The sequence below is a fragment of the Bombus huntii genome, chromosome 11, assembly GCF_024542735.1.
Source record: "Bombus huntii isolate Logan2020A chromosome 11, iyBomHunt1.1, whole genome shotgun sequence".
Lineage (NCBI taxonomy): Eukaryota > Metazoa > Arthropoda > Insecta > Hymenoptera > Apidae > Bombus > Bombus huntii.
In genome coordinates, this window is record NC_066248.1 from 8218396 (window position 1) to 8237663 (window position 19268).

Here is a 19268-nt window from a genome sequence, read left to right on the forward strand (position 1 = left end):
TATAAAACAGGAACTATGAAATGCTTTGTCGCTATCTATTCATATTAAGTATACCATTGTATATGACGATCAAATAATTATATATAACCATATAAAACGAGAACACTCAAATACAGCTAATGATTCTTGCGAATGTATGCATTCGTCATCACGGCGAATAATTAGAAAATGCGTTCACAGTAACCACAGACAAGCTCGCGTAATTGATACAATACGCTGTTTAAAATTCCTCTGAATTCATAAAAATCCACTTTCATCTACACCAAAATGTACCAGAATGATTCGCAACTAGAAAATCACCAACATTCTCAAAAAATCGGTTTTTTTTCGACCCCCCCCCCCTCCCCCCAAAAAAAGGACATCCAAAAGAAAGGACAGATTTTTTATAAATTCCTAGACATTTAATCTACATCAAGTTTACTGATAAAGTTGTTTTATCAGTACGTCAAGTCTACTGATAAAGCAACCTCTTCCATCTACCTCAAAGTACATCACAAAGATTCGCAACTGTGTGCAGACTCGCCAGCCTCCGGCAAAACTCTACCTTTCTTTCGAAACTAACAAGAAGTCGCCGAGATGGCACGACTATAAAAGACAACACAAGTCGAAAGGATCGAGCTTCCGGTAATCAGATTTCGACAACAGTTCGGGAAGAAGATTAGATTCGGTTTTGAGTCGACCGCGACAGAGTCACCGATGGTCACAGGAATAAATGGAAGTGCTGGTCAAAGCGCGGTCTGCCACGCTGAATTACGCTGGAACAATTAGATTTCCGGTCGTTGGCGCGCGTTCGTTCGCGAATCTCGTTTTTCTCTTTTCTGCCGTTCCATCAGCCAAGGCGAAAACGCGTTTCTCGCGAACGAGTCGGCCCTTTGTTCCGCACAATCGTTTTCCTCGTTTTTCCCCGGATAAAAAAAGAAAAAGATCCGAGGGAAGGAGAAAAAGAGAAAAGAGGGGCGAGAAGGGCCATTGAAACCGAAGAAGAGCCGTTTCCAAAAGTTTGTAAAACGTTAAGGGGGTCCCTCGCGCCGCCACTTTCTCCGCCAACCGCCTTTCTTCTTTCGCGTCGCACAATGGAGGGGAGAATCCCGATTTTTCTTTCATTTTATTTTCGTGTCTTTCTTGTTTTTCGTGTCCTACGGGCTTTCTTTTTTACCAATTTTTTCTCCATTTACGTTAAGAACGAAAACTAAGATTTGCAAGCAGACAATTGCGTTCCGATAATTCGATTCGAACGATACAGCTTCCGATTGTTTCTTACTTTTTGAATGTAAAAGATGTTTAAGCTTCCAAATTTGCGAAATGCTGCTTCATTTACAGTGGCTTATTTTGTGATATTTTTAATTTTCCACTTTAATGTACAAATATAATTTCTTTCTGTATAAGTAGAAATTACATTTTTAAATATGAAGGACGATTGATTGAAATAGAACGTGTCACACGTAGAAAATTCATTGTCCAATTTTGAACAATGAAACGAGCCAGCCCGTATCAACGGTACTCTACGTAATTCCAAGCACAATAAAGGGTGCTCCATCCACTTTTACAATATTAAATATTAATATCGAAAATCAGCCGTAATTGATACCATTGTTTATCATCGGATTTTATTGTACAATAATATTCTCAACGAAATCACCGACACTACTTTCCAACTAATCATTTTGAAATCATCGACGAAAGGAGAAAAGTACGAGCGAGAACAACCCCTTCCCTTCGAACTTTAAAGATCAGTCGAATATCACAGGTAAAACACTTGAGAATTTCTTCCAACTCCCAACTAAAAGTCGACATACAAAATGTTTCAAAATGAAAGTCCTCGAAAGATCGTTAAAACTCTTTAAAACGTCCAAACAACCTTTCACTGCCCTTTTGCGCTGCTACCAGTTCGCTTAAAACCCTTTGACTGCCGATTTCATTTGAACAAATTATCTATATAGTGGGTATTTACTTTAATACTTATTCAAAAACACTTGACTTATCTTATTTATTCTATTTATCTAATTTAATTATTTAATCGTTGCATAATAAATATGGAGAACAATTACGGAAACGTTTTAGTTCTAAACGACTAAAGAAACAAAATATTATTTAAAGATGATCAATTGAAATTCAGTAAAATTCAATTTTAAATATTCTTGGACATCTTTCGAAATTCAATCTTCTCGTGGAAGCTCGTTAAAGGATGAGATCTGTATTTTCATTTGTTGGAACGATGTTAGTTTTCCCATCTATGTTACTATGATTTTTTGTAAATAATAAGAAATACTCTATCACTTCCATAAAAAAATATCAACTCTCAGTGCATACCTAAATGTATTACATGTAAATGAGTATACCTTAAACGATATAGTAAATATAATAAACGAAAAAATAAATAAATATACATATAGCAATATTTCAATTTTAAAGCCTACAGTAATATTACAGAAACAAAAAAACGCGCACATATTTCTAATAATTACAAAAACATCTGAAACATCTTTCCGAATATTGTACTTTACTCTAACGATATACTTTTTATTTACACAAATACTGTAAGCAGCTAAAGTAAATCTCGCGCGAGGTTTCAGAAAGAAACTTGTCGAAAATGCTTAATATACGAACAACCAAAAAATGGACATACAAGAAGTATGAATATATAAAAAAAAAAAACAAATACAATTCCATGAAGGACCGGTAGAGTTGACATTTTTATTTATAATTTGTCTGCCGCTGAGTTTTTGGAAGCCACTCGATTCGCGTGCTCGAGCAACCGCTTTTGAACTTTCGAGTGGCCGTGAACTAGGAACAAAAGGGGTGGCTGACGAACGACCGGGTAAAAAGGGCGGAAAGACGAAGAAGGAAGTTTGTGGAAGCGTGACTGAATAAATCGGCGATCGGGCAGGTGTAAGTCGCTCGGTTCCCTAACTTTAATCCTCAGTCCGGAGAAGTTGGAGTGTCGGGATGAAGCACACGAACGCGCTGGGGGAAACTCGATTAGAGAATTTTTCTTTAATTTGCGATCGGCCTGACGACCCTCTGGACCAGGGAAAAAAAGTGAAACGTCGGTCGATAGCTTAAGAAGCGACCGACAAGTTTTCCAGAATTTACGCTCCGCGAAAGACGAATATTTTCTAAATATCTGCATTATTGTACAGTTCTGTAATTATTTATTACTTCTATGTGTTTTCAAAAAGATATAAAGAGATATACAAATATGACAAAAATCATATTTTGTTAATTTTTGGAATGAAAATTTCGTCCGGAATTAGCTGCCTTTCATAGTGTCCTGAAAGAAAGGAACAATTTTTCAAAGAAGGTGAAGCCACAACGAAAGAAACTGTGTATGTGCGTCTTATTTGCTAAAGTGTGATAGAAACCAAATAATAATTCTATAAAGGAAGTGTCAATACGTTCGAATATTTAAAGGATGGAAGAGTAGAATTAATTAATAAAAATCTTCAATTCCCCATCAACTTTATCAAAAACTTTGAAACGCTTCGGATAAAAAAATATCGAATATTTATGAAACTACGCGTACTGTCACTTCTAATTAAAATAGCTTCCGGCGTCTCCCGCAAATTTCGGTGGGGGTCGTTTAGCAAGTTAATAAAGCGTCGAATGATTCACAGCGAACGAGTTTGTGGTTAGGGAGGAGCTAACTATAAGTCTCGAGTAAGTCGTTTTTATCTCGGACGTTTTTGTTAAGGAACGCATGGAACGTGGCGAGAAGTTAGGAATCGCCGTCGAAGGAATTCCTGATGCGGTATTCCCAGTGAATTTTAAAGCTTACGGAATACCTTGCATATTAACGCGTTACCTACGAGCAAGAGTGAACCTGAAGAAACACTCGTGACGAACCTCCGCCACGTTGTATTCCTAGCTTCCACATACACTTACAACGTTCGATATTAAACACTATTCACGAGAATGAATAAAATCGCTTTTCTTATGTTTCTTTTTGTAAAAGGGTTCGATAGCTTCGAATATTTGAAGAACGAAAGGAGTAATAAATACAGATAATTCTCACTTTACGAATTCCCATTTGCAGAAGAAGTTTGCAAAAATTTCACTCGCAAGAGTGTCGAAACGACATTGTACCAAAACTTATCACGTTCTACGATCCTATTAGAATCACCGATGCTTCAGCACAAAGATCTTTCGATATAGCAAATAATTTCCCCATTTTGTAACATTTTTCTTGAAAAGAAAACCTATATTAATTATATTGCCAACAAAATGACTGAACTATTCGTTTTACAATTATTGAGAAGAAAAAAACGTCCAAACTGTACGCCTACTTTTATCGATATCCAATTTGCCAGACGATCCATCACATAGCGAAAAAACATGCAGAGTCCCCGAAGAAAACAAAGCAGACCAATAAACGTCCATCGATTCCGTTAAAACTCTATCTCGGCTAACGCGATTACATTCGTGTTCGGACAAATGCAAGAGGTTTATAGCCGCGCCTAGAGCACAAATGGCAATATCAATTTCAATCACGGCGAATGCTTTATCAAAAGTCGTCGAGTGCGTTTCGCTCGCTCGTCCACGCGCACCTGTTTGTATCGCACGTTTGATTCGAGGCACGTCGACGAACAAGCATCACCATTCAACCAAGACGTTTGCATATTCAGTTCAATTAAACGGCACTCGCTTAATCGGCAAACAGCGGACGAGATGCGCCCGGCCAGAAATGGAAGACTTCTCCTCTCTCCTGGTAAAGTTCCATGGCGAAAGAGAGGATCTGCTGGCAGCCTCGCTCGAACAGCGACGAATAGGCGTGCGGAGGGGGTGGATTCTCGTTCGAAAACTTCGAATGCTAATGCAATCACGAGAGTTTCGTCTAACTTTTTTCGAGACATCGTGGAAACTGGATACTCTACTAACGAACGACTTGGAAACGAGCGGCAGAGGAAACGAAACCAGTTGGAAAGAAATGGAACAGAAGGAAAGTTTGAAACATCACGGGGCAACCGTGATGAATCGCGATTACGCAGTCAAACTCTCCACCGAGTTGATATCACCGTGTGATTTTTAGTTAAATCTCTGGGATTGCAGTTTTGGTTGCCTACGAGTGGACTGGATTTATGTAAATTTATAATTTCACGAATGTAATTTCAAAAATGTTACGAGTATCGTACTTTTAGCGTTTTATATATTTTTACGTACAATGCTTAAGAAATATCGAGTGGCATTACATTATGCTATCGGTCTGTTGCGAGAATCATTTTTATCAATTAATTAACGATTGAATAAGAGGAATTTGACAAGAGTAATTGGGAGCACCAAAATGTTTTTACGTGACAAAAAGACGCGAACCAATTTTCATTGTTAAATATCATTTAGTAATAACCCAATGCCAATTTTCAGCAAATACAATAACAAGATAATACGATGAATAAAACAAAATTGAAAAATATTCTCATCCATCTGCAAAAGGTATATGGCTACAAGTGGCTACAAAAAGTATTTGCACATCACTGTACCTATTTACGTGTAAGTTAATTACCCAAGTATGTTAAATTTCAATTTTAAATACAAGTATATTTACTTTATATATAGTAGTACTTTCATACAACTACAAAAATGAAATGCAGAACCAGATAGTAAAGAAACGCTTCAGTGGCACACGTGCAAATAATTTTTATAGCCGCTAATCTATGACTATCAGAAAACGTTATAGAGACTTAATCAAACTAAAAATTCGTGAATAAATCATTTCAAAGACATAAGATGTGCCGGCTTCGTCAAATGCTAAATATTATACAGACCTGCGTTACCCAAATGAAGCGTTAGACAAACAGCGTGAGAAAGGTGCGCGCGTTAAGCACGCGGAAATACGAAGGTTCGAATCAATCTGCGAAAAAAATTCTTTTTTCTCGGCACGCGTGATTAATTGATAGCCATCTATCTTCATTTGGTGCTCGTTAGTGTCGCTTTTTTTCATCCGAAAAAGTGAGCCGCTCTATCGACAGCGTTAGGAGATGAAAGTGGTGAACGCGGGGTAAGAATTGGAGAGCGGAGACAAAATAGGGCGAAAACGAAAACGGGACGAGAGAGAACGAGAGTCGATCGAGTATCCGCGACGATTAATCGGCCAAACGAATCGCCGATGCTGCTTCGATTACACGCTTCTCCCTTCGCGTCGCCATCCTTCTAGTGTCCCACTCTACTGTGCGTGGTGGAAAAGCTGGCAGGCAGCGCAGGGGCGAGAGTAATCCGCTTCCGATTTGTAGACAAAGATTACCGATTTGTAGATATAGTGGCTCACGAAAGTATTCCAACACTACAAACTTTTTACGTATACGTTATAGACAACATTTGGAACTTTTCGTATTTATGGGAAATCAAATGGTGAAAAAATCCATGAGATGCACATAATATGCAAGAATATAAAAACTATTAGAAACGAAGTACTTGTTATGATATAAGATTTAATGAGTGAAATAAACCTTTACGTAGCTCCCATTTCTATAGTTATGTTAATAAAAATATGTAGTTGGATAGAAATCCGCAATCTAGTGATTATATTGGTAACGTTTCAATTGAATGCGAAAACGTGCATACATTAAAGTTGAAAGATACTTGTTCTTAAGCATACACGTCGAAGATGTCACCAAAAGGTTTCAGGAATCAATCATTTACTATATTTAATAAGTCGCAATTAAGACGATTAAGACTTCTGTTCACCATATATATCAATTTTTCACTGAGTATACCGTTTGCAATAAGCGTCTTCTAACTACTAAATATCTTTCCAGGCTGGTTTCAAATTTTACTATCAAAATCATCATAATCTCGTTACAAAGCTAACGACATATCACAAAATTTCGTATAACGCGCATAACAATTTATAAAAAATATTCGACGAAAATAAGCAATATACTTTTCGCAAGTCACTGTATATCCTTTTTATTTTTATTCATTTTATCTCTATGTTTGTCGTTGTTTTATGATTGCAGAATACCAAAAGGGAATAAGAAACGGAAGGATGTCGTCGAATATAATCGCTGTGGTCATTCTAATTTCGATTACGGGCACGTGGTTGCAAAATGGCTGCGTCGCAGAGCTTTACACCGCGTTAGCGGATATGGAAGAGCTGCTTGAGACGGAGGCGGTACTCATCGACACGCTAAACGGCTACATTAAAGCACAGGAAGAACGTCTGGCCACTCTGAGAAAGTGAGTTTTACAACTGTGATTAGCCCACGGGTTTGGTTATGCTCGAGGATGTTTAACGAGCTCGTTACACGCCGGTTATGCCACACGAAACGACGACGATCGTCTCTTCGCGAAACATACACTTTTAGAACATCGTTAGACGACCATACGAGCAACTATATGGTATATCATGTCGGTGATTAACTTCCTTATTGGTCATGCGTCTCGAGCTTTGAACTCGATACTATTGTACTTCCGCCTACTGTCAATTATTGAGAATGTTTTATTTATTTTACTTGAAGATTCTTTTACTTGCAATGTAGACTTCGAAAATGACTTCGCGCACTGAAATTCGCGTGGCGTGAAGAAATTGGTATATTTCGAAATTTGAAATTTTATGTTTCTTAGAATTGGTCCACGAGTTTCCAACAATTGTCAATACCGAAAGTTTCATTCAACTTCCTGTATTGTAGGTGTGTTTCAAAAGTTACAAACGAAATTTCCAGAAAGTTTACACAAGAATTATTTAATAAACACGCAATGTTGGCGAAGATTCTAGGAAACGATAGTCCAATATGTTTCTTCTTTTTCTTTCTTTTTCTTTGTTAGCCCATAACGTTTAATTTGTAGACATTTGTAGCCGCGAAATCGCTAACGACTGTCTATACGACATTACTAATCGTGGATAATTCCGTTGCTTGATAAAAGAAAGTCGTTCATTAGCGAGGCAAACACGCGTCACTATAGTAACTGGACTGTAAAATCTTTGATCAGCGTGGTGCGTGATAACTAGACTGGTATAATCGGAAGATTTAATAGCAGGTTATTAAGCAGCATCGAGAGGGACGTTAAACGGTGAATGCGTATCCGTAAATTTTCGTTGAATCCGGGCCGGGCAATTATACAGTGGTAAGCTCGGTACGGGATTCGACCCAAGGATTATCGGTTATTCCCCTCTATTGGACGATACTCTTAGAAATAGCCCGATATAATTTTACGCCCAGCAATCGTCTACCGTGAAAAGAGCTCGTTCCGCTAACCTTCTATATTTTCTACGACTCGTTCGAAGCCTCGTAATCTTGTCTTTGAAAACTTATCCTGTATTCTTGTTGGTACTCTTATCTTCTTGCTCGCTACTTGCCGTATAGTGTATTTAGCCATGGGAAAAGCATTGAAAGCTATCTCCGATTAAAAGTGGAATTTTGCTGGAAGAACAGGACTTGTTCGTTATTTCGAAATTGAAGGAAACTGAAATTTTCTCATGCTCTTTGTTCCATTCACAGTATTTAGTCGCCGTTTCGTAACAGTCTGTGTAATATAACTTTACTTAAATGGTAAAAAACACAGGCAATTTCAACGATATCTTCTACAACGAGTTCTTCGATTTATATCATCACGTTGTATCAATTACACAATGAAAGAAGTCAAAGCAGAACATAGCGAAAGAAAGAACATCGTCTTAACCCCCGTCGTTACCTAATTACCATCTCATTATCCTTTAATTACCATTTGGAAGGTACTTCGAAATCCTCCTTCTGTAATCACAATGCAATACAAAAGATCGAAATAGAAGGAAATCACGTGGTTTCAACAAGCCCTATCGATCAATTATCATATAATTAGTTATCAAACCCTATTGCCTGATCACCATATTCCATACCTTCCAACGAATCTTCAAATTATATCTTCCTCCGTTAATTACGTGCAACGAAAAGACATTAAAACGAAAGGAAGAAAAAGGACAATAAAAAAAGAGACGACGGAAAAAGGTTTGCTCGAAATTCGAATGGCCGCCGGATACGATAATCGAATGGTGGATACCGTATTCGCGGCACGTCCCGGTCGATTTTTTTCGGGGCTTCGCCCAGACAAAAGCCCGAGCAAGAATATAAAAAAGATTCCCCCTTTCGCGCCTTCTCCACCGAGCCTCCGGCACTCCCAATAATTCCCAAACCCTTCTTCTCTCGTCGCTCGTTTTTATCTTCCCCGGGGTGTGATTTGGCGCGTTGCCCGACTCGATACCGATGCCTTGGCCATTTCGAGGGCAACGTCGAAATAAGAGAACCCGTGGACCCGGACGAAAAACGTTACGAACGTGGCTGCTGGACCGCAGCTTTCTTCCACCCTACCTTTTTCTTTCACCTTCCTCATGCCCTCTCTTACCTTCTTTCTATTTATTCCTTTCACTTTCGTTTGCTTCCTCTTTTCACTTTCTTCGTTCATTTCTCGAGGCAGTCCGGGGAGATTCGTCCTAGAAACGCGCGACGATTTCGTTCGCACGGCTGCAATATTTCCGAGGCTAGAGCTGTCCCTTTCATTTTTAATCCGGCCACCGTGTAATTACTTTTCGGCAAAATGGATAACGTTATTTTCATCCTCTTCTTCCAGCGTGCTGTTTCTTCTCTTCGCGGTCTATCGCCAGGTGGAAGAAAGAAAAGGAGGATATTGGTTGTTTTATAAATTTGAAGCCGTTGGGAACGATTAAACTTCTTTCAAGTTACGTTCAATTCTTCTCTACTGTTTCATCACGCTTCTTTGTGCAAGATAATGTATCTTCCGCAGTTAAAGAAAAGATATTGTGATCGTTGGATTTGATAACTTCGAGAACGCCACTTCTTGGCTTTTTAGTTTAGCTTTTAGTCTTTTTGTATTTTAACAGCGTTCTATTTGTCATATTTGGATGGATTAGCGGGCAAGAGAATGCTCGGATTTTTAAGTTATGGAAACGTGAGAAATAGTGGAAAGTTTTTGAATTTTTGTTTCGCTTCTATCTTTATTTCGTGATATTTTGTTGTATTGCCTCGTATCTTGAAAAATATTTACGCGTAGGGAGCTATAGTAGAAAATATCAAAGGGTTTGCAATTTGAAAACGTTGAAAGCAATCGAAATTTTCGAATTTTTGTTTTGTTCCTGTTTCATTTCTTTGTGTTCTTCGATATGTTTTCGATTGGAAAATCGTGAAAGAAGATATGGGCGCTTTTAAAGTTGAAACTGTTGAAATTTGCAATTGTTTGAAACGGACGTATTTGTAATAGAAATAACCAAATTATAGGAAAAGAATTTTAAAACGAAGTCAGGATATCTGGCTGCAATTTTATCGAAATATTTCATCCTTAAAGAACATAAAATTGAAAGATGAAGATTTGCCTTTATTTAAAAAGATAGAAAATCAGTTTTCTATCTTTAAATCTAGAGTTGGAATAGTTTTCGTAAAAATGTGAAATATATTCATCGTAAAATTAGATCAAATTTTCTATCTGAAAAATAGTATAATAGACCGTTGACGATAAAATGGTGGAAAAGTTTCGTTTCTAAAAAAGGAAGGAAAATCGCAAACGGTGGCTGGATTCGCGAAGCTTTTACGGTCTCGCAGTCGTATACGCGTGCGTTCGACAGTCATTCAAACTCTCTAATCGCAATCGAGTCACGTGCCAACCATTCGACTAACATTCGCCAAAATTTCCTTCGAATAACGATTGTTGCTGTCAGTTACATCCCACGAAGGCGAGGCCGAGGGAATCGAAATGCCCGCATTAATAACTAGTTATCACAATGGACTTTACGAAACTCCATTCTAATGGAGTGAACGTTTCTCCTAATTATCCTGAAAACGACGAATTATTGATTTCCTGGAGAAATTCATTGTCGTAACGTTTCAGTAGCTCCGGGATATATTATTCGCGAATTAATTAACCTTCAAATAGAAAAATGATCAGAACAGAAAGATCATTATATTCGTTATGGGTATTATTTTTAATAACAGAGAATAATAGAAATTGCGATACGGGCATTTAAACAATCACATTTCATACTACGATTATTACAATGTAATCCAAACACGAAACACACTACGACCATTTAAATCGTCACATTGAATACCATGATTACTACAATTTAATCCAAACATGAAATATACTACGAGCGTTTAAACAATCTGATTCAATACTATTATTACTGCAATTTAATCCAAACATTGAAATACGCGGAAATTAATCTGAAATCCATTATGAACACGAAAGTTTGCCAGCTGTGTCTGACGTTAAAGGAACAAGCCAAGTTACACGAACCCCTTCTTTCATCACGTACGCTTTAATGTTTACATTTCTCGCGTGGCAGCTTCGCGTAACACGCAAATTTTCTGGACGTTCACGCTGACTCTCCGACAGATTCGGAGAACGCGCGTGCAGCCGCGTGTTTGGAGTGGCTTCAGGCAGATTCCGTGCGAGTGGGATGCCCGCCATGTGACTCCATTGCAACCGATCTTCCCTGCATAACCGCTAAGAACACCACGAAGAACGCGATGCCGCGTCGCTCCTTTCAGTAAACCAACACGAAAATTTACGTTTTTGCGTCCTTTCGTACGTTTCCTAAGTTGAAAGTTCGAATTAACCGAAGTTTTTCGCGCGTCTACTCTAGTTTCGATACATTTCTATTATTATTTAATTACTTGACAATTACTTATTGTTGCTGTAACTATAATATAATATAACTATAAACTAACGAATGAAAAATCTTCGAACGTAGAAAACGGTGGTTTTATTTACGTCGGTAGCTTTGTCACATTTCAGCTACACCGAAAAATTGAAACGCACGAACAACGTATTTCCAAAAAGCAGAACGATCGACCGCGATCCGATTCGGAATCATCCAGGGAATAATTTCGAAAAAAAAAAAAGAATTGCCCGGAGAACTTGCGCGTTTTTGGCATGGAGCCAACCGAATAAAAAATATTTAGTCAAGCCTCGAGCAACTTTGCAAATACTATGCATATTTGCGAAACCGCGTGTAGCTATCAAACGTATTTCCATTTGACTGATCGAAAATATCTGAAACTCTACATAACATTTATAAGAGGAACAATTCGGTAAAAAGCGTGACATTTCGAAAAGCCAGAAAATGGCAAACGGATTTCACATTTGATAGGAATTGCACGATGTTTTGTAAATTCGATCGAACATATTATTGCGGCTTGTAAACGAATCTGCACAGTTTGTAGTGTTTTTTCCCAGGGGACCTGGGAAGCGTTCCGGTAGAAATTTAATCAGGCGTAGATCTATTTACGAGGGAACTTCATTTGCACCCGAATCAATAGCCACACTTCATCCTCGGTTCCATCGAATTTCCTGTTTCTCTTTCATTTCTTTAATTATGTTAATAAAAAATATGGTAACGATTGAATTGAACGTGAACGAATTGGGAATGAATCGAATGATAAAATGCGTGACGTTTCGCAAAGCCAGAAAATGGCAAACGCATTTAATACGAATTGCACGATGTTTTGCAAATTCGATCGAACATGTTTTTACGCATTGTAAAGGAATCTGCAAAGTTTTTAGCGTTTTTCGCAGGAAAAAACCGGGTAAGCTTCTCAGTAAAAATTTAATCAGGCGTACATCTATTTACAACGGAACTTTATTTACAGCCGAATCAAAAATCACATTTCATTCTCGATTCTATCGAATTTTCTGTTTTTATTGTTGTCTGGTTGGCAAAAGTTACGGCAAGTCGTTCGACGTTTATTGGAAAGGAATAAAGAAAGAACTACGCTATTTCTGTTAGTACGTTCGTGAAACCCGCTCGAACTTGTGTAAAATCATGTTGAGATGAGCTTTTTGCAATTATTTTCAAAAATGTATTCGTAATAAACGTCGTATAAAAATCATAAAAACATTTTGCAGAAATATTTTATCTTCTGCTAATGCAATATTTACGAAGAAATATCTTAAAAATGTCGTGGATACAACGATATATTTCATCAAACGGTTTTACTTTTCCTCGGAAAATATCCGCAAAAATATACTATTCAAAAATATTTAGAAGGATACATTAGATCCGATTATTTGCTACGCAATTATCATTCTATTCAAGAAATCGCTTAAAGGAATATTCTTCGTAAAAAGATTCTACTCTTTTATCAATAAAAATAAAAAGACACTATTCAAAATATGTCGTAAATAAACGAACGAAGCTTAACAAAACAAGTTCCATCATCCTCTAAAAACAAAAAACGACCTATGTAGAACGAAAAACGACGCTTTATAGGAAAAGGTTTCATCATTCTCCAAAAATAGACACCAAAAGCATTGTTCAAAAAATCGCGTGAAAAAAGAGGAAGCTCCACGGAAAAAGTTTCGTTTTCTAAGAACAAATACAAAATAGACCAGACAAAATCTTCGCGAAACAAAGCTACAATTTTCTAAACGCAAAAAATGAAACTCTACGGAGGAAAAAGCTCCGTCGTTCTCCAAAAGTAAACATAGGTACACCGTTAAAAAAATAGGCTTAAAAAACGAAGAAACCTCCACAAAAGAAAAACTTGAAAAATAGCCTAAATGGGAAAGCAAAACTTCACGGACAAAGATCTCGTGATGCTGCAAAAAAAAAAGAAAGAAAAATAGAAAAAGGACTATTCAAAAAATCGTGTAAAAAGAAGGCTTCGTAAGGAGACGTCCACAAAGAATGCTATTTAAATATTGCCTATTTCCGCGTCATCTGCTTGACTCAACGAGATATCCTTTCGACGATCTGTTATCGAGCGTTTAACCTCCTAAAACCTCGGGAAGAATTCCCAAGAAAAGATCCTTTCTCCTTTCCGCGACGATCTTCGAATTTCGTCAAGAATCCTCCGAATCCCTTTATCAAAGGATCTGTTCGGCGAATTCTCGTTGACAGTTCGATCGTAAGAAGATCGATAGACGAAGAAGGAGGCGGATCGTTTGATATCCAGAAGGAAATTTCACAGAACGATCAAAAGATAAGTTGGAGGTATATGGCGGTCGGTATTAGCGTGCAAAGTCGAACGCTTCCGATCGTTTCGCGAAGTCACGCGTGAAACTTTCCGACACGAAATTCCGATCGGAACTCGGACGGTTTGCTGGATATTAAACGGGAACGCGTCGTTGCCCGCAACTTTCCAAGGAATCTGTTCTACGTGGCTCGTACCGGAGTCCGCAACTCGAACGCCTTCCAAGCTTCTCGTTGTTTCCGGTCGACTCTAAACTATTCTTGGCGGATGGTATAAGTATGTTTACGTACGTTCGTATTACATTATGAGTAGACTATAGATTTTTATGCATTTATGGAAAGTTTAAATGTAAAATGATGTACATGGATGGTCGATAGATATAGATAGATAGATGATTGATATATACATAGTATGCATAAAATATCCAAAATATAGTAATTGTTATTAATATTTGAACGCCACTGTATTCGAGAAACTATGGCTCTTAGGTATAACATGTATTTGTTTCTGTTGCGAAATTGTATCTTCTTTTGGACTAATCGCATTTTAGTCAGTGTCAATGCACATTATGCTGCCTATTACGTCCGAGAGAGCATTGGTTTCTCTATGGCTAGTTTACCTGCGACAATCGTATATTTTTAATGTCAATAAATTCTACGAATCTGTGAATTCTTTTTTTTTTTTTCGCGTGCTAGTTTCAAAAGGAACGTACTTGTATTTTTATTATCCTACAACGACACTGTACGATCGTATCTTTTCGTCTGTGCGGTAAAGAGTTTTTACCGGTAAATCTTGATGCAATAGAAAAATGAATATTATTAAGAATAAATTTTTCTTTTTATAAATTACCTCACAAAATTGATAAAAGATTCAGCTACTAGATTTTTCCGAAAATTACCGCCGGAGTACCTCCGTATGCAAACTCGAACCTCTTCGGAGCAACGGCGTTCTGACACCCAGAGCGATTGCGTATCGCGATTTTTATTCCATTTCCATCGCTTATATCAAAAACGTTCGAGCGTGACACGATGTAGTGTCCTCCAAAGAGCTTCGGAGGACCTTTCAGAAACAATCTGCACATTTTCATCTCGATATTGGAAAAAAGGGAGAAGAGAGAGAAAAACAATAATGAAACGTAACGCGAGATCTCTTCCATCGAGTGTCACGGTGAAAATTCACGGTAAAAGACGACAATTATAAACAATCGAAACCAACGTCCAACTATGTCTACGCAAGTTATCTTAATAATCATAGTACAGTCGACAAGATCGCCGTTCAATGTAGAGAAATATGTTGAAAATACAAGATAAAACCTTCCCATGGGACTCTTTGTTTTCAAAAAAATTGTATCCAATATACGTTTACCAAGTCAATTCTTAACAAAACATGTTCAAAGTCTATTTTGTTAAAAAAATTTTTTCTACATTTTTAACTTATTTTCGCACACACATACATTTCAACTAGCCAAATTCACGCGCGCTAAACAAATTTTCAATTGAAATTTTATCGAAAACAACGCCATATGAAAAAATCTTACTCTTTATTTTCCACTTATATTTTTACATAGAATCGTTGCCTAACTGATTATACCATGATTACGTCCTATAAACATTTTCTAATACGCGTCAATTCGCTCGAATTGATATTGTTGAAGGCACGCGAGCTACGAAACGGGACGATTAATACTCGCTTCGAGCGAGTTTCGTTCGGGTTCGTGTGAAACGAGTCGTTTACCGTTCGGTCAGAGCTCTGAACGTTTTCCCGAAACTCTGTTTCAACGATATCCTTATCAGAAGCGACAATCGAGCTGCCGACATTCCTCCGTTAAAAAGCTGCAATTAAACGCGACACGATTCCCACGGGAGCCTTAAATCGGGCGCTCTCGTTGAAATTTGCCTGGGACGTCTCTGTTCAGTCGAGATTTCCCTAGTACGATGACCTAATTCGCCTATGATTATCGATTATTATGGCTGGAAAGTGGGAGGGAACATTGGAGAGGCGATTGGATCTTTATCTTCGAAACGATGTCAGCAATGGAACGAAACAGTTTTCATCTGAATAATACGATGATCGGGGTAACGATACGAGAATTATTGGAATAGGATTTTTATCGCTTATAGCTCGTAGCGAATTAGTGATCGTTCAGTGATACTTCGCCCAGTTCGAATCTTGTTATTGAACTCTATCATTTTAGACGGAAATAGAGTTTTTATAGTTGGCAGGTATTTTAGATAGAATTTTTTGCGCCATCGTATCTTCTATAGCAGAGCTTCTTTTGTCTGATTTCCATTTATTCAAATGAAATTTCAGTTAACCATTAGCGCGGCAAAGACGAAATATTTTCGTTTCAAATTCGCCAACTCGTGTCCCACACGTTGGTAAGCGGTTGTCGCAGAAATAAAAACAACGTCGACTGAGATTATTTGTCGAGGTACAGTTTCAAATTGCACCTGGTTCCCTGGAGTCATCGATATAGTTGCAATATATTTTTTTATAACGCAAGCAAATCAAACAATAAATTTCGTTTATTTTAATAATTTCAACCTATATCGTAGAATAAAAAGCGACAGCGAACCTAGTGATATTATTTCGACAAGTATCAAAAGAAAACGACTACTTGCAATAGATAGCGGAGATAACGATAGCGATTGCAATGAAATTGTTTTCCCATTACGGAAGCGGTGTAGAATGATGTCTGACGATGAGGAAGAAAGTGGCAATGAGGATTGTGAAATTAATCTTACATTTAAAGAATGGATATGGAGACATAGAAAATGAAAGCAAAATATGACAATATTCACAGATTTTTGGAATACAAATAAAAATACAAATAGGATGAAATGTCACAGCTTTACAAATGTTAAATAAAATGCTAACAGAAGACTTTCGGAAAATCGTTATGATTCCAAGATGAAACTTGCAAATTAAAAAAGTTTGAAGATAATTAGAGGGATACGAATATAGATAAGATAAATTCTTCTTTTGCTTTATGAATTTTAACATCCTAATTGAAAGAATCAAGTGTTTAATAAATTAGTGTTCACGTCTGTGTAAAATTCTTTGCGTAAGTTTCTTGCGAGCCTTCTCGTTTCGAGTGACGCTAGTCAAAGTTGCCAGCGCGAGTGATTAATACCTAATTAGACGAACTTTTAAAATACACATAATAATACCTACAATAAAATTACATATATATACCAAAATTCCAATCGTAAAGTAATTCATATAGAATAAGGAAGAAACGTGCGAATAAACAAATATAAATATGCAGATTATTCTTTCGAATGCGTAATGAAAAACCAATACGACTGAAAGTATAAATGACACGTAGCAAATGACAAATACACGTAACAACATATTGAAATTGTAACCAAAATTTAATAGGATTCGAATTATAGCATTACAAATACACAAGACGATATAGTGAACCTTCAATCGAGAATCAATTACGCGTAACAGTATAAAAGAAACGTATACGACACATATTCTTCTGAAAGCGTAAGCAACGGTAAATACGAGTGAAATGGAAAAAGAAATTACAGACAGAGATAATGTCATTTGAAATTCCAATCGAAAGGCAATTTACAACGGTACAAAAGAAGCAAACACGGAATCAGTTATCGTTCCACTAAACAAAGGCCGATCGATCATCGGGATCGTGTAATTACATTAAGGAATTACCGTTTGAATTAAAATAACGTGCAGCATTCATTTAATTCGGCCGATCGACGATGATCGATTCGAAACACGTCGCGAGATCGCGTGCACATTTATACCGAGCCGGCTCGACAAATTTTGCATCGACGAAATTTTCCGGATGTGTCCCGTGGCGGAAGTGGCAGCGGCGGCGGCGACCTGGCTCCCTCGAATTTAATTGAATTGTTACCCGATCGCAAAATTGCGGTCGCTCCGTTTCACTAGATCGCTTACAAACTATCCGACGGGACTTGATTTCATTCAATTTTCGATATGGACCGTTGAATCAACGAATTTTTCAAAAACACTCTCATCGCGTGTCGTCTCTCGCGGTTCCAAGAATTTGCTAAATGCGGGAAAATCGTATGAACAAATTGAATAGTCCGCCGAGAAAATTTGCGATTATTTTACTAGATGTACGTGGGTATACTGAATTTTTTAATTATACATTCGTTTTTTATCGTTAATAAAGTCAATAATAATTTTTTTCTGACAGACTATGATTAGAAAATTTTCCTAGATAAGAGAATCTTAAATTGATTTCCTTTGACAAACTTTATACATACATATGGCTATTCTAGTAAAAAGTAGATTTCTTCCTACATTTACTTTTATTCTACCTGCTTTGTGATATTCGTGCAAATTATTATCAAGGTGAGTTTATAAATTATGGAAATTCAAATTTTCTTGAAAACGCGACTCGCTCCTAATTGGATTTTAAGATTATTCCATCTGTAATTGAGCAAAGTGGCGAATTTATACATTTCCAAGACAACGTTCGAGGTCCTGTAAGATAATGAAATAGTGTTTGTACCCCAAGCTGATTTTCTCCGTTCTTCGGCACGATGTTTCAGAAATAATTGTAGAACGAGATGGAATCATCATTACATATACTTATGCATTTTCTTCATGTTATTTAATTAAGTATGCAAAGAATATTTAGGTACATATTAGAAAATGTAATCTTCCAATGTTGCATCTATATCTAACAATATAAACTGCAAAAAGATGCAGAAAAATTCACGATCTATTGATAATAAAAGCAATCAAATTCTACAAACGATAAAATAACCTAATCTTCGATCTTCACGAAACGACGCTTTCAAATTCGAACGAAAGCCTGACCTAAGAAAATCAACAATAGAAATATTGGATTGGCAACTAAGTGATTGCGTATTTCGTCATTAGGTGATTTGACGAAATCCGCACTTAGTTGCCAGCCCAATATAAAACCGTATCGTCTCAAGTCGCTCGATAACTAAAAACATGAGTCACAAAAATGAAGAAAAAATTTGCGCAAACGCCCTGAAATGATCTCATAATCATGAGAAGACAATTGGCGTTGCTTTAGCGACATCGGTCGCTAAAAATTTATGGTATATTTCAGGCGCCAAAATCGCAACCGTGAAAGACTAATTGAAACGGTAGTACAATCACGAGTGCGAAAACCGTGGTGGAAAATCGAAATTCTTTCGGCTTGCGATTGTGCCGGTCGTAGGAAACGCCGCGGGACCGATCGCCTGAACGGAAATCGACGCGTCGCCGTTTATGCATTCCGTGAATTTCGCGTGAACTAACCCCCGGAGAGGCCAGCAGCCAGCGCAGCGGGAGCGTTCGAGCGCGTTTAATTGGAAATTTCGAGCGGCGGGAAAAATTTGACGAGGTAGCTCCGTTCGTTTC

The 19268-nt window shown here is 37.5% G+C and overlaps 1 protein-coding gene across 12 annotated transcripts in view; it reads left to right on the top strand.

The window, feature by feature from the left end:
- LOC126871347 (prolyl 4-hydroxylase subunit alpha-1) overlaps nucleotides 1-19268 on the top strand; it is a 378752-nt gene that overhangs the window by 314814 nt on the left and 44670 nt on the right. For all 12 annotated transcript variants that reach the window (XM_050630037.1, XM_050630038.1, XM_050630036.1 and 9 more), the window contains one exon: nucleotides 6951-7170. In XM_050630037.1, the coding sequence (XP_050485994.1) occupies nucleotides 6951-7170 (220 nt within the window). The remainder of the gene's footprint in view (nucleotides 1-6950; nucleotides 7171-19268) is intronic.